This window comes from Schistocerca americana, chromosome 8 (assembly GCF_021461395.2).
Source record: "Schistocerca americana isolate TAMUIC-IGC-003095 chromosome 8, iqSchAmer2.1, whole genome shotgun sequence".
Lineage (NCBI taxonomy): Eukaryota > Metazoa > Arthropoda > Insecta > Orthoptera > Acrididae > Schistocerca > Schistocerca americana.
In genome coordinates, this window is record NC_060126.1 from 465849001 (window position 1) to 465864276 (window position 15276).

A 15276-nucleotide genomic window follows, 5' to 3' on the forward strand; every position below is an offset into this window, starting at 1 on the left:
ACGAAGTAAATATTTTCACCTGAAAACTTACATTTTGTTACTGCTGTTATAAACAATTTTTTAACTGCATTCATAATAATACTGGTTTTTTTGTTCATAGAAAATGCAAATATTGGACAGTTAATGTGGCCATGTAATTCACACAGAAATATTTTCATCTGTAATTATGCAATAACAACAATAATACTTTACCGCTGTGCCGGTGCATTCCGTATCACAATATCCAGCATCTGAATAGCTTTTTGTGGCAAATCTAGGTTATATCCCTCTTCCATGTAACGTTCCAGGCAAGTCAAATCAATTTCATTGACTAACTTCACTTTGACTGTGAAGTCTTTTTTCGCGTCTCTTTCTTCGTCTGTGACTGTTACCTGCCTAACAAACTAGAAAAAAAGAGGAGAGCATTAAGAATTTATAATAGGACACAAAGACAGCAACCACCATCAAATAACAGTACATTGAAATATACATGCACAATGGATTTACATGTCAATGTTTAAATTCAGCAAGCAGATCACAGCACTATCACTTTGTGCAAGTCTATCAGAGCTCCATCAAAAGCATGGAGTAGGCAGCTCTCTACAATATGTCTCCTTTTCTGCTCCTCCACGCCACAGTTACATGCAGCACTTTTAAAATAATTCTACCTCAAGATGTGGCCGTATTTCTGTCGTGTTCGGACGTAGTCAAGTCTCTACCATTTCTGATAATAAACCTTACAACTTTCGTTATTGGGTTTTAAATTAGGTGAGAATTCTCAGGTGTTTGTTCATTTCATTGTTTTTTCCTCTACTCAGCGACACTAAAAATCACTGAACTCCAAGATCGACCCAGGGTGATTTGTGTCTTCAGATCCACACCTGGTTTATACAGAGGAATGTTCCTGAGAACTGAATTGTCATGGAACTCTGCCTTCATAAGAATTAGCAGCAGGTCTGCTTTTTCTCTTGAAACACAGAAGGAATACTGGACAGAACAGACAGCCATTGAAAGGCAGTTGATTTTATTGTGCCAGGAAAGGGCCTCGTGGCCTCATTCAGACATACGAGGATCATTCGATAACTAAATAAATAGTTGTACAGCCTGGAGCCAAGGTGGCGTGTGGCTCTCGCCCACTCTAAAGGTTGCAGGGAGTGAAAAATCAAGGTGTTGAAGGAGGCGACAAAAACGAACTCCAGGGGGTAGCAGGGCAGAAACATACAACCCGTATTGACGATCGAGGGAGTCGTCAAAAAAGGAACGATAAGACAGGTGGTCAGGCATTGACAGTAGCCGACAAGCATACTGACAAAGCAGTATATCGCGCCGGTAGGGCAGTGGCAATTCACCGGCTTCAGCATGAAGACTCTTGACGGGACTAGTATAAAATGCTCCGATCGCAAGACGTAAACCCCGATGTTGTATGGTGTTGAGGTGGCGTAAGATGGACGGCCGTGCAGAGGAGTATACGAAGCTCCCATAATCAGGCTTTGAGCGGACGATCGACCGATATAGGCGAAGTAGGACGGTTCGATCCGCTCCCCACGACATACCACTGAGAACACGGAGGACATTTAGAGAACGGGTACAATGGGCAGCCAAATAAGACATGTGGAGACCAGCTAAGTTTCCTGTCAAATGTAAGACCTAAAAATTTTGTTGTCTCCACGAATGGGAGAGCAACGGGACAGAGTCGTAAGGACGGTGGGAGAAACTCTTTGTAGCGCCAGAAGTTAATACAGACCGTCATCTCGGCAGAAAAACGGAAGCCATTGGCGACACTCCAGGAATAAAGATGGTCAAGAGAACACTGAAGACAGCGCTCCAGGAAACATGTACGCTGCACACTGCAATAGATGGTAAAATCGTCCACGAAAAGGGAGCCTGATACATCAGCTGGGAGGCAATCCATTATTGGATTGATCGCTATTGCGAAGAGAGAGACGCTCGAAACTGAGCCCTGTGGCACCCCATTCTCCTGGCGAAAGGTGTCCGACAGGACAGAACCCACACGTTCCCTGAACTGTCGATCCATTAAAAAGGAACGAATAAAAAGAGGGAGGCGACCGCGAAGGCCCCACGTATGCATGGTGCGGAGAATGCCCGCCCTCCAACAGGTGTCGTAAGCCTTCTCCAAATCAAAGAACACAGCCATGGTCGGGCGCTTCTGCAAGAAGTTATTCATAATGAAGGTCGACAAGGTAACCAGATGGTCAACAGCAGAGCAGCGCCTACGAAATCCACGTTGTACATTGGTAAGTAGGCGTCGAAATTCGAGCAGCCAAACCAAACAAGAGTTAACCATTCGCTCCATCACCTTACAGACACAGCTGGTAAGCGAGATGGGTTGATAACTGGAAGGCAAGTGCTTGTCCTTCCCCAGCTTAGGAATCGGTACAACAATAGACTCGCGCCAGAATGCGGGAACATGTCCCTCAATCCAGATGTGATTATAAGTACGAAGAAGGAAACCTTTAACCGCAGGAGAAAGGTTCTTCAGCATCTGAATATGAATAGAATCAGGCCCTGGAGCGGAGGACCGTGACCGGGCAAGTGCATTTTCGAGTTCCCGCATGGTGAAAGGAGCATTATAACTTTCACAATTCGAGGAGCGGAAGTTAGGTGGCCTAGCCTCCTCTGCCTGTTATCGGGGGAGGAAGGCAGGGTGGTAATGAGCGGAGCTCAAAACCTCTGCGAAAAAGCAGCCGAAGGCATTGGAGACATCCTCAGGGGCCACAAGGACGTCATTCGCGACCGTCAAGCCAGAAACTGGTGAGTGGACCTTAGTGCCAGATAGACGGCGCAGGCTACCCCAGACAACAGAAGAAGGAGTAAAACTGTTGAAGGTGCTTGTGAAAGCAGCCCAGCTGGCTTTCTTGCTTTCTTTAATAATACGACGGCACTGCGCACTTAATCGTTTGTAAGTGATACAGTTCGCCACTGTAGGGTGGCGTTTAAACGTGCGTAAAGCACGTCGACGAGCATGTAAAGCGTCTCTACATGCTGCGGTCCACCACGGGACCGGTACGCGACGTGGAGAAGAAGTAGTGTGAGGGATGGAATATTCAGCAGCAGTGAGAATGACTTCCTTGAGGTGTGCAACCTGACTATCGCAGCTTGTGAAGGTTTGATCCTGAAAGTTCGCCCTGGAAGAGAAGAGCCCCCAGTATTCTTTAGAGACATTCCAACTAGCTGAGCACGGAGAGGGGGTATGATGCAGGAGATGGATGACACACGGGAAGTGGTCGCTCAAATATGTATAAGAAAGGGCATACCACTCAAACCGGCGTGCAAGTTGGGTAGTACATATAGAGAGGTCTAAATGGGAATAGGTGTGAGATGTGTCCGAAAGAAAAGTAGGGGTGCCAGTATTGAGGCAGACAAGATTGAGCTGGTTGAAAAGGTCTGCTAACAGGGAGCCCCTCGGGCAGTATGCTGGAGAGCCCCAAAGGGGGTGGTGGGCATTGAAGTCTCCAGTTAACAAAAATGGTGCAGGTAGCTGAGCAACAATTTGCATCATGTCTGCCCTGGTAACGGCAGACGACGATGGAGTGTAAACGGTACAAATAGAACATGCAAAAGTGGGGAGAGTAATTCGGACGGCAACTGCCTGCAGGCCGGTGTGCAATGTGATGGGATCGTAGTAAATATCATCCCGGACCAGCAACATAACCCCTCCAAGGGGTGCCAAGGCAATGTGATCGCATGAGCGTAGCTTCGTTTCCTGGAGGGCTACGACGAGCGGACGGTGCAAGCGGAGCAGCAACTTCAAGTCGTCTCGGTTGGAGCGAATGCTGCGAATATTCCAGTGAGTAAGTGCCATCGTGAGAAGAAAAAGAAAAAGGAGAAGCAAGAAGGGGTCACCTCGACGGCCGCTGAGGGCCTGGCTTCGAGCGAGTACTTCCGCCGCTATCAGTAGGCGGACAGTCATCATCCACTGGTTCTATACGTTCATCTGCCATCTCGTTAAGATGGCCGGGAGGAGGAGCTTCCTCTGCCGGTGGACGGCCAGATGTTTGGCTACCAGCGGTGCGGCCAGGCGAAACGGATGACGGCCTGGGGCGGCAACCGCTGGGTGGCGCAGGAGAAGAAATGCGCCGTGGCGGAGAAGGAGAACTGTGCTTCCAATGAGCCTTCTTGGAAGGTCTTTTAGTGGAAGTACTGGTCGACGGCTGGGACGGTTCCTTCTTGAAGGCCCGTGCATCTGACTTCTGGGTCTTCGTCTTGGCAGAAGCTGATGAAGGTGCTTGAGTTGGAGGGGTGACGGGAGGAAGAGGAGACGTCGACCGTGCAATCTTAGCACTGGCCGAACGGATGACCATGGTGCTGAAGGTCAGATCGCATGTCTGCATCGCCACCTCCCTGGTAGTCCGAGGAGAGGCGAGGACAGTACTGTATTTTCCCGCTGGGAGCAGCGTGGGCTTCCTACTAGCAAATAGCTTGCGAGCAGCCGAGGTGGACACTTTCTCTTTGACCCGAATTTCTTGGATACAGCGTTCTTCCTTGTAGATGGGACAGTCGCAGGAGGACGCTGCATGGTCACCCTGACAGTTCACACAACGAGGTGATGGAGGTGGACGGTCACCCTCATGGGCATCCCTGCCACAAGTGACACATTTAGCCGCATTGGAACAAGACTGGCGAGTGTCATTAAAACGCTGACACTGGTAGCAGCGCGTAGGTGTCGGGACATAGGGGCGAACAGAAATAACCTCGTAGCCCGCTTTGATATGCGACGGCAGCTGAACACTATCAAAGGTCAAGAAAAGTGTCCGGGTCGGTACAAGGTCATTGTTGACCTTTTTCATGACCCTATGGACAGCCGTCACACCCTGCTCAGCGAGGAAAGACTGAATCTCTTTGTCAGTCAATCCGTCGAGTGATCGAGTATATACCACACCACGAGACGAATTCAAAGTGCGGTGAGCCTCCACCAGGACAGGGAACGTGTACAGTAGTGTGGCCGGAAGCAGTTTTTGTGCCTGAAAGGCGCTCTCAGTTTCTAGTAACAATGTACCATTACGCAACCTGGTACACGACTTGACAGATCCGGCTATGGCATCTACACCCTTCTGGATAACGAAAGGGTTGACAGAGGAAAAATCCTTGCTGTCCTCAGAGCAAGAAACTACGAGGAACTGTGGGGCAGGCGGTAGTACTTTTGTCACTGGTGGCTGGTCAAGTTTCCGTTTATGGGCAGAGGTCGAGAGAGAAGAAGAAGAGAAATCCACTGCGGAGGAATCCCCCATGATTGCCAGCGTCTCCGATGTCGCGCTCCTTCCTTGTGGGGACCCTCTCAGAGGGCACTCCCACCTTAGGTGAATGTTTACACCTCAGGTCACACCTCCCGAGAAACAGACGGAGGGACCAATCGGCATGGTCTGAAGGTATCAGCTCAGGCAATCACCCCTCCCTGGGCCTGGCCTTTACCAGGGGGTACGTGTGTGACTTACTTGTCTACCCAGGGCGGGGAATTACGCGTTACCCCGTCACCGGCTACGCGTGCGAACGTGTGGGTCGGCCTTCAGGCGCGCACAGGGAGGAAGGAAGAAGAGGAAAAAGAAGAGAGAGAGAGGGAGAGAGAGGACAGACTGTCTCAAACGCCGAGGCGGAGACCAGAGAAGGCAAGGAGGAGGAGGAGGCAAGGGAAAGAGTAAGGAAGACAGTGAGATGGAGAAGAACAAAGAAAGGAACCAACCAAAGGAAGGAAAAACGAGAAGAAGTGAAAAACGAAAATGACCGCAAATATAGGTCGTGGAACCGTCCGTCTCCGGACGCAGGCGCTAACTACCCCCTTGAGGGCGAGGGACTCCTTTTAGTCGCCTCTTACGACAGGCAGGAATACCTCGGGCCTATTCTAATCCCCAGACCTGAAGGGGGACTGGCTGGGAAGACTTCACTGACTGTCTCTGGGACTGAGGATAAGCATGAAGCCCTATGACCAGCTGCTTTTGGGCTCTTCAGCCACTGGTGGCTGTCATCTTTCCCACTAGCGGAAACCTGGGAAGGGAGCGACCCAAGGGACCCTTCCTAGCAAGAGAAGCCAAAGAAGACTTATGGTTCTCCAGCTTAGAAGTGGGGACGGACATCCCCGATTGTTGAGGGGGTGGGGGGGTGTTGCTCCTGAAGTAGGTGGTGCGGAAGCAACAGGGAGGGAAATGCCCCCCACCATGAATGGGGCAGGTGCAGTCTTCTGGCTCTGAGAGGTGAACTGGGTTGGCAGAGCTGATGGTGCCAGAACTGTTGTAGCAGCGGTGTAAGACAATGTCATATGCACAGGATGCAGGCTTTCAAATTTTCTCTTAGCCTCAGTGTAGGTCAGTTGGTCCAGGGTCTTGTACCCCATGATTTTCCTTTCTTTCTGCAGAATCTTGCAGTCAGGTGAGCAAGGCAAATAGTGCACTCTTCAGTTGACACAGATGGGAGGTGGGGCACATGGAGTATTGGGATGTGATGGGCATCCGCAATCTCAGCATGTGACACCGGATGTACAGCAGGAAGACGTATGGCTGAACTTCCAGCACTTAAAGCACCACATCGGAGGAGGGATATAGGGCTCTACATCACACCGGTAGACCATCACCTTGACCTTCTCCAGCAATGTATTACCCTCCAAGGACAAGGTGAAGGCACTGGTGGCAACCTGATTATCCTTCGGACCCCGGTGGACACGCTGGACGAAATGAACACCTCCCCACTCTAACAGGCGCACAGCTCATCGTCGGACTGCAAAAGAAGGTCTCTGTGAAATATGATACACTGGGCATATTTAAGCTCTTATGGGGCATGATGGTTACAGAAACATTGCCCAGCTTGTAACACGCGAGTAACTCCCGTGACTGGGCAGAGGATGCTGTTTTGATCAAGACTGATCCAGATCTCATTTTGGACAAACCCTCCATCTCCCCGAACTTGTCCTCTAAATGCTCAACAAAAAACTGAGGCTTTATCGTCATTAAAGATTCCCCATCAGCTCTCGAACATACAAGGTACCGGGGCGAATAAGATCCGCTGCCATCCTTAGCCTGACGTTCCTCTCATGGTATGGCCAGCGAGGGGAACGATTTGGGGTTGTACTTCTGTGCATTGCATTGAGCTCATGATCGCCTTGAGACTGCTGGTGTTTCACTGCCAGCAAGAAATGATGGACTACGCTTCATCACGTGTCATCCGCCCTGATGCCACCCACTCTGACCAGGAGCCCTCCCCACGGGCGCCACCCAGCCGCAGCAGAGGCCACCTGGCAGGATGGCCATTGCCAGGATTCCTGATGCCCCAGGGGCATGGGCATCTACCCCTTAGCGTATGTGGGGAGGTAACGGCGCAGGAATCAGCAGAGCGATCCCTGTGTGGTCAGGGGACTACAACCAACAGGGTACATGGCGGCCCCACCACAACGGACTGGCTACTGCGCTGGATATCAGGTGCAAAGAAGTCCACGGTCATTGTCGACACAGAAATCTACACTGCATAGTGCATGGTGGAAAACACAACCAGGAAGGTATCCTCACTCAAGAGATGGAGGCTGGGCTGGACTGCAATTCAACGACGAGAAAGTGGGCTCAATGCACGATGGACACGATGCACCTTGTAAGGCACTCTTCGCCAATTAGCTGACTCTTCAGGAAAATTTTGAAGAATGGAGGTCCAACCCTACACGGGACCATCACAAAGGCCGAAATGTGTGAAACTCCTGTTAGTCACCTCGTACGACAGGCAGGAATACCTCGGGCCTATTCTAACTCCCGGACCCACAGGGGGATGTATATCTGTGACTCTGCATCTCCGCTATTTGGTGAGTAGCAAGTATGTAGAATTTTATATTTTAAGAGCAGTGATGCTTCACAATTAAGAAGAAACGGTCTTTTGTCACAAGCTGCACATCTTAGTGCTAACGTAAGTGCCTTTTGTTTGGCTGAAACCTCATGCAGTAATTTCAATTCTGTACTTGACTTAAAGTCAATGTGTGTCAGATGGGAGCTGACTTTAGGCAACCTGAGAAATTCCAGCTTGCCAGAAGTGCAGTTTCTACCCAATGTTTACTCAACATTGGCAGAAATGTGCTTTATGTGGGATCAAAGATGGCTAAATACCAGGGAAGAAATTTTCTGGAACAACAATTGCACATTCTGGGAAGATAAATTTCATAAATCCCACAGAGGAAGTAATCGAGAAGAAACACCCAAAAGCAGAGCGTTCTATGACAATTACTTCTGGAAATACCTGCCCTTTCTAAACTTTTTTCTTACAATGAAATTTGACATATTTGAATGATACTGGTGCACTAAATACTACATCAAAACTAATGACAGTTTTATACTTTCTGAACTGCTTAACTAGTGTACAAACTCTCAGGAATGTAGCTCAACTATTCAATGAAACAGATCAAGTTGAAAGAGACAAACTTTTGCGTTCTAGTTGCAAATTTTGACTTAGGGTCTAATGACTGCTAAGTAATGCATAATGTGTACTATAAACTTGTGGAGTTCACAGCAACAAGTATAGGCAGCTACATACAAATCTGAATAAAATCTTAAGTAGCAGGCATGAAATGACCCACCAAAATTATGACAATTTCTTTTGCTTTCCTCTGCCACAGCTGTATTACATCAGACTTTAAATAGTTTTAAGAATCCCCCCCCCCCCCCCCAATTTAAACAGACAATCAGAGCAATGCAGTAACAGCAAACAAAACTAGCACTTACTTCTTCACCTGGCGGAAGATGTGGAAGATAGCTTGAAGCAACTAAGTTCTTTCTCCCATCAAATGCTGGGTGTCTATTGGGGAAAAACTGCTTTCGAAATTCTTCAATAACAGTCCTGTAAAGCCAATGCAACTTTTTTTAATTTCTTGTCATTTATGTAATTAAAAGAAAAGATAAAATAATACAGTACATAAAAATGGAAATTACTCACTTACAAAAGCATTACAATCCTACAATCAGAGCAGAAATCCAGTGTTTGGAAGAAATGTTGGAAGTATTGTCCAGACAACTGACAGGTCTCTCAGCGCCATGACAGTCGTGTTTTAGAGCATGCACGATTTTAGGAAGCCGTGACCTTCTCAAAGTAGACGATTAATACATTCCATTTGTTGGTCTTGAATGTATTAATCAGCTACTTCAACAAGGCCATTACTTCCCAAACTCGTGCCTGGATACGAGATCATTTTGTCCGAGAGTTTGCCCACCACACCTAGGATAGCTTTCTGTCGCCCTCCCAATCTCTGCCATATTCTTGTCAGACCCTATGCTCCTTCTGCACCCACCTCTCTATCCCTGGCTCCTACCCCTGTGACCACCCCACTGCAAGACTTGCCCTACACACCGCCCTACCATCACGTATACCAGCCCTGTAACTGACGTAACATACACTATCAATGGGAGAGCCACCTGTGAAACGACACATCATACCAGCTGTTATGTAATCGCTGTTCGACGTTTTACATCGGCATGACTATCACCAAATTTAGACAGAGGGTGTATCCTGGCAACATGTGATATCCTGTTGCACAGCATCCTCTACAACATGGCAGTCATTACCTCAGTGCCTGTCTCACCAGACGCGCCATCTGGATTCTTCTCCCAGACACCAGTTTCTCAGAACTCTGCAGGTGGGAACTAGCATTACAACATGTCCTTGGTTCTCGCCGTCCAGCTGGCCTTACGTTACGTTAATTTCTGAGTCTCAGCTTTTTTTCCACAGTAACCACTACTTTCTTTATCCTGTTTTAGTATTTTACATCTTTCATTTCCTAACTTCTCTACTTTTTGCTGACCCCCTCCCACCTCTACTACATACAATGCACTTAGCTTTTCACTCTTATTATCCCATGCATAATGTTTAAGCAGTAATCTCTGTCTTGCACAATACCCCGCCTATCCCCTTTAGGCTCTCAGGTTTTCGAATCTCATCTGGTGCAATCCTAACGATGTCTTTCTTTCTCATCCCTTCTGGTAAGTCTCCCCTCATCTATGGTTCTGGACGACTTTTCTGAAATGTACCTCTTTTCCTAAACCTGTAACGAAGCAGGGTTGCCCACTGCTACCCTGTCTTCATTTCACACTCCTTCAGTAACTTAGTTAAGCAATGAATTTTTTTTCCACTACTCAGATTCCGACTACAGATTCTGTGGCCTTCAGCCTCATAGTACATAATTCAGAAATAGTTTAAATAAAATTCCCCTAGTAAAATCTATCATTTCAGTACATTCTAATGTCTATTCTGAAAGTAATGAGCTAATTAGTTTTATTGGAAATGCATCTATTAAAAGTTATGAACAATGGCACACATTGTGCAATACATATTAAGTAAAATTCGAGTGAGCTAATAGATCGAATTCAGCTGTAAGACTGCATCTAAAAGAAAGCCAAAATTTTACTGATTCCAGCAAAGTGTTTAAGTTAATCTAAAGTCTATTAGTTAAATTGATATTAAGACTTGAAATCTGTAGCCTGTATGACTTTCAGTGCCAATTGCGACCAAACTACTAAATAATTCTGAGATCTGATTTGATACTTTTGCTACCTTTATTTTTCTACGTAAAATGACTCCAGTCTCAACTTTGAAAGTGTATTAATTAAGAATTAAGTAAATTTGAGTAAGTAAAAATTATTGTTCAAGAGGGCGGCCATGGTCGGGAATTCCCACTGCGGATGCATAAGTTGTTCCGCGTATTTAAATTGATACAGCTCACTCATGTTATTTAAGTAATAAAACCCAATAGTTAACTTCAAAACCAATTAGAAAGGATCATTTTAACCCACGGAAATTATAAACTATAATATATTAACAGAAATAGTCAAACGTTCAATCACTCATCTATATAAGGTCTGAGCTGGTGCAGTTCTCATTTAGTACTCGGTCAGATTCTCATGGAGCGAAAGTGCAGCAAGTCAGTTAATTTTTCCGGTCGGTACCACAAAGGTGTAATTGTGAACATTGTTAAAGACTGGAAGTTTTTGACCTACCTAATATGACGATTAAGTGTAAGAGGCCTGGCCACATGAATATTGTGTGTGCGTGTGTGATAACAAATAAATCGCACTGTGGTTGTCATAAATGTTCAACAATGAATACGGTCTTGACTTTTGATTTTGGAAAACTTAATCTAGGATCCAGGCTTCTTAATTTCAGTGTAATTTAGGTGAGACGGACGCAGCTACCGGGAAGACAATATTGAATAAGCAAAGCAAGATAGGTCAGGAACACTGCGCACTATCTACTGGGTGAGGAAATGTTTCAATACATCCGGTTGTGACGTGAACTTTAAGTGGCACTAATACAAGGATACAGCCCGGCACGTTACAAACCTATCCAGTCTTTTCCTTCATCCTCTTCCTCCACCTTCTGCCAGAAGGAGCCGCCACTGGCTCCAAAAGCTTGCACAAGTATAAAATTCTTTTATGTGTATGTTCTGCTGCCACTTTGTGAGTAGATTTTTAATCTACCCAATTATATTATATAGATGAAAATTGATTATTTTTGTTGTTATAAATATTTTTATTTGTTTTTCATGAATGGTGAATACTAATTCTTAGTCTGTATTCACCATTCAAATAAACGTGGCCTACTTCGGGTGGCAAGCAAAGTACATCACACGTGCACACGCCACAAATTGGCAGTCTATGTGCAAGTGAGTGCAAGGGTGTGATACCCGTGTGGCTATGGATGAGTATGCGAGATCCACGTGGCCACAGTTAAGTGTTCATTCACTTCTGTTAAAAGTTGGGCACCATTGGTCATATTCATCTATTAACTTCTGCAAACATTCGCAAAATATATTCACACACTCTGTCGCATAAACCAAGCATATCTAGAAAAGGCGGACAGGCCACGCACTTGCAGGGGTTTATCTGACATCGTGAGAGCAACAGCAATCTTAACCACCACCATCACCATATAGGCCTACATATTGCTAGAAAAGGGTATTATACTTATAAAATCGACTTGTTTCTAATCATAGTGAGGTGTCACAGTTTTGACTCGCTGACATGCAAATACCTACTTAATAAAAGAATTATGTAATACAACAGCCAGGAAACACCTTTAGCTCGCTACAATGGGACAAGTTAGCACAGAACTTGTCAACGAAGGACGGAAAAATGTATCTTCGCAAAAGTTTCTTATCGAACTGGCCAACCTGCAGCTAAGTTACAGACCAAAACATTTTCTTCAGACACAGTAAAATTATTTTGTGCAAAGTCATCCTACTGCACACACTCATTCTCTTACTACCAACACATTTTATTAGTTTATTAATCTCATTCCAATGATTCTTCTTCTTCTTCTTCTTCTTCTTCTTCTTCTTCTTCTTCTTGGAGCCATGCACTTTTAGTGCGTCGGCTGCTCACAGGCGGTGTTCCCTTGCGTCTTGAACCAGCTCTTCAAAGGTGTTGATGCCAGACCATTCTTGATATTCTGTGACCATGATTGCTACCTTCTACCTGGTGGGCACTTTCCTTCTATTCTGCCTTCTAGAATTAACTGCAAAAGTTCATACTTCTTTCCTTTCATAATGTGCTCCAGGTAAAGGTCTTTCTTCTTTTAATTGTCCTCATGTAGTTCTACATCCACCCTGGCTCTATGCAGCACTTCAGCTTTGCTGACTTTCTCAATCAATGGTAAATTTAGTAATCGGTGCAAGAACCACATTTCTGTTGTTTCTAATCTCTTTACAGAAGCTGCTTTAATTAAGTTTCCACTCCATAGAGTAGGATGGGGAAAACATAGCATTGTACCACCCTTATTCTCAGATGGAGCAGCATGTCTGTGTATATCAGCACATTTCATAGCTTTTGAAAAGTTTCTTTGGCAATCCCACAGTGAAGCTTAATTTCCTCATCACAATCAAGTTTCGAGTTTATCACAGATACTAGATATTTAAATTTTGTTACTTTCTCGATTTTACTACCATTAATGACCAGGGACTGGTTTTGACCAGTTCTTTCAATTGACAATCCATTTAGTTTCTTGACATTTATTCAGACACCAAAATGCTGACCAGCTTTCTCTATTTCCGTAAGTATTTTCTGTAGCTCAGTTACGGATGGCGCAAACAGAGCTGTGTCATCGGCACACCGTTTAAGTTCCAGATCTGCACTCTGTTTACTTTTATACCAAATAATTCTGAGTCTTGACTGGATTGAAAAATCTTGTCCAGATACATATTGAACAGTAATGGGGATAGTATACAGGCCTGACAGACTCCTTTCAGTATTTGCACAGATTCTGTTTTTAAATTTTTGTTAAATTTAACCTCTGCTCTATTATTCCAGTATAACTGCTGAATGATTCTCATGTCCTTACCATATAATCCTGTTTCTTGTAAGATTGTGATAAGGGGGTCATGCTTAATGGTGTCAAATGCTTTCTCATAATTAATAAAGCATATATGGATATATAAAAATGAAAATCTTCAACAACAAAATACAAGTCAAAATATACATTAACAAAGCAAAGCTGTGGGAAGAAATAGCATTAGTAATTCACTGTAGCTGTATTGTTACAGTCTACTCGAGCTTGGTTTAACAAAGTAGTACTAACAGGACAGCCACTGCTTCTAGGAAGACTGCTTAATATGAAAAAGTGAGAGACTGGTTGATACTTACTTGACCACACCGATAGTTACAGTAGAAAAACAGTTCTCCATTGTGCAATAAGATTATTTGCAACTTTATAAGAAGCATGACTACTTTGAAGAATATTGAAAATCTCTAATTCAAAGTATCAGATAATGTTTACGACTAGTTAGTAAACTCCAACGTTTGTTTTCATTCAAAGGTTAAATTTTACTCACGGCAACAGCAGCTTAGTGTGCTGATGTTGGCAACGACCACTGAATGTTGGGAACTATGCAATGGTGTTAACCAATCTTTGGCAGAATATACAAATGCATTACTTTTGTAGGGGAATTCTCACTTTACGAGGATAATTCATTTGCTCAGTGGACAAGGGTACATACAAGAACCTTTCAACTACAGAGCAGGAACAGCATTAATCATTTGTTTATGGAGCCTTGAAACAAGTTGCTGTTGACACTGGGGAGGATCAGATGAAGCATATTAGAGAAGATGTCTAAACTTTATTCCTCTACTTCACCTCCGAAACAGGGGGCTCCCCAGTCTTAACAGCCTTATTCCCTGTGGCATGAAAGCATCCAATTGTCACAATAGCAGCCTGCAGCTACAGATTATTAGGAACAATCTACATCCACACTTCGCAAACCACCTTTAAGTGCATGGTAGAAGGTACATCCCATTATACCAGTTATTAGGGTTCTTACCTTGCCATCAATGTATGGAATGCAGGAAGAACGATTGTTTGAATGCCTCTGTGCATACAGTAATTATTCTAATCTTATCCTCATGATCCCTATACGAGCGAAACATAGGGCATCGTAACATCTCTCTAGATCATTTAAAGCCGGTTCTTGAAGCTTTGTTAATACACTTTCTCAGGATAGTTTACATCTATCTACAAGAGTCTTCCGGTTCAGTTCCTTCAGTATCTCTGTGACTATCTTCCGTGGATTAAACAAACTTGTGCCCATTCATGCTACCCTTCTATGTATACGTTCAATATCCCCTGGTAAACATATTTGGTATGGGTCCCACACACTTGAGCACTGTTCTATAAACAGTCACATGAGTGATTTGTAAGCTATCTTCTTTGTAGACTGATTGCACTTCCCTTGTATTCTCTATCAATAAACTGAAATCTACCACCTGCTTTACCCACTAACGAACCTGTGTAATCATTCAATTTCGTATCTCTGCAAAGAGTTTCACCCAGGTACTGGTACGAGTTGGATATTATAGTCATAGGATACTATGTTTTTTTTTTTTCATTTTGGAGAGTGCACAATTTTACATTTCTGATCATTTAAAGCAAGTTGCTAATCTCTGCACCACTTTGAAATCTTATCAAGATCTGACAATATTTATGTAACTATATCCCTACAAAGTGTTACAAACAGGTATCTGTACAAGTTAGACGATTCCAACAGTTACTCACCGATAAGATGACAATGATTGGCACCATCTCTCACAGTGCTTTGATCTCAGAGTCTTCTTCAAATAACCTGATCGATGAACTGCCCGTCTTACCTGCTGCACATCTATGTATATTTGGTGCTAACAATTTTTTATTTCAACCACACCCCAAACTCCTTGCACTGCTAAGTGCTATGGCACAGTTATCTCTGAGAATAAATAGGAACGTAACAGTATTATGAAAACGAAAGTTGCTACTCACCATATAGTGGAGATACTGGGTCACAGATAGGCACCACAAAAA

General features: G+C 44.6%; 1 protein-coding gene across 1 annotated transcript in view; it reads right to left on the reverse strand.

The window, feature by feature from the left end:
- The window catches only part of LOC124546027 (protein argonaute-2), a 280008-nt gene that overhangs the window by 151004 nt on the left and 113728 nt on the right, over positions 1 to 15276 (reverse strand). The window contains exons 7-8 of the mRNA XM_047125002.1: positions 8685 to 8799; positions 193 to 383 (exon numbers count right to left, since the gene is read on the reverse strand). Of these exons, the coding sequence (XP_046980958.1) occupies positions 193 to 383; positions 8685 to 8799 (306 nt within the window). The remainder of the gene's footprint in view (positions 1 to 192; positions 384 to 8684; positions 8800 to 15276) is intronic.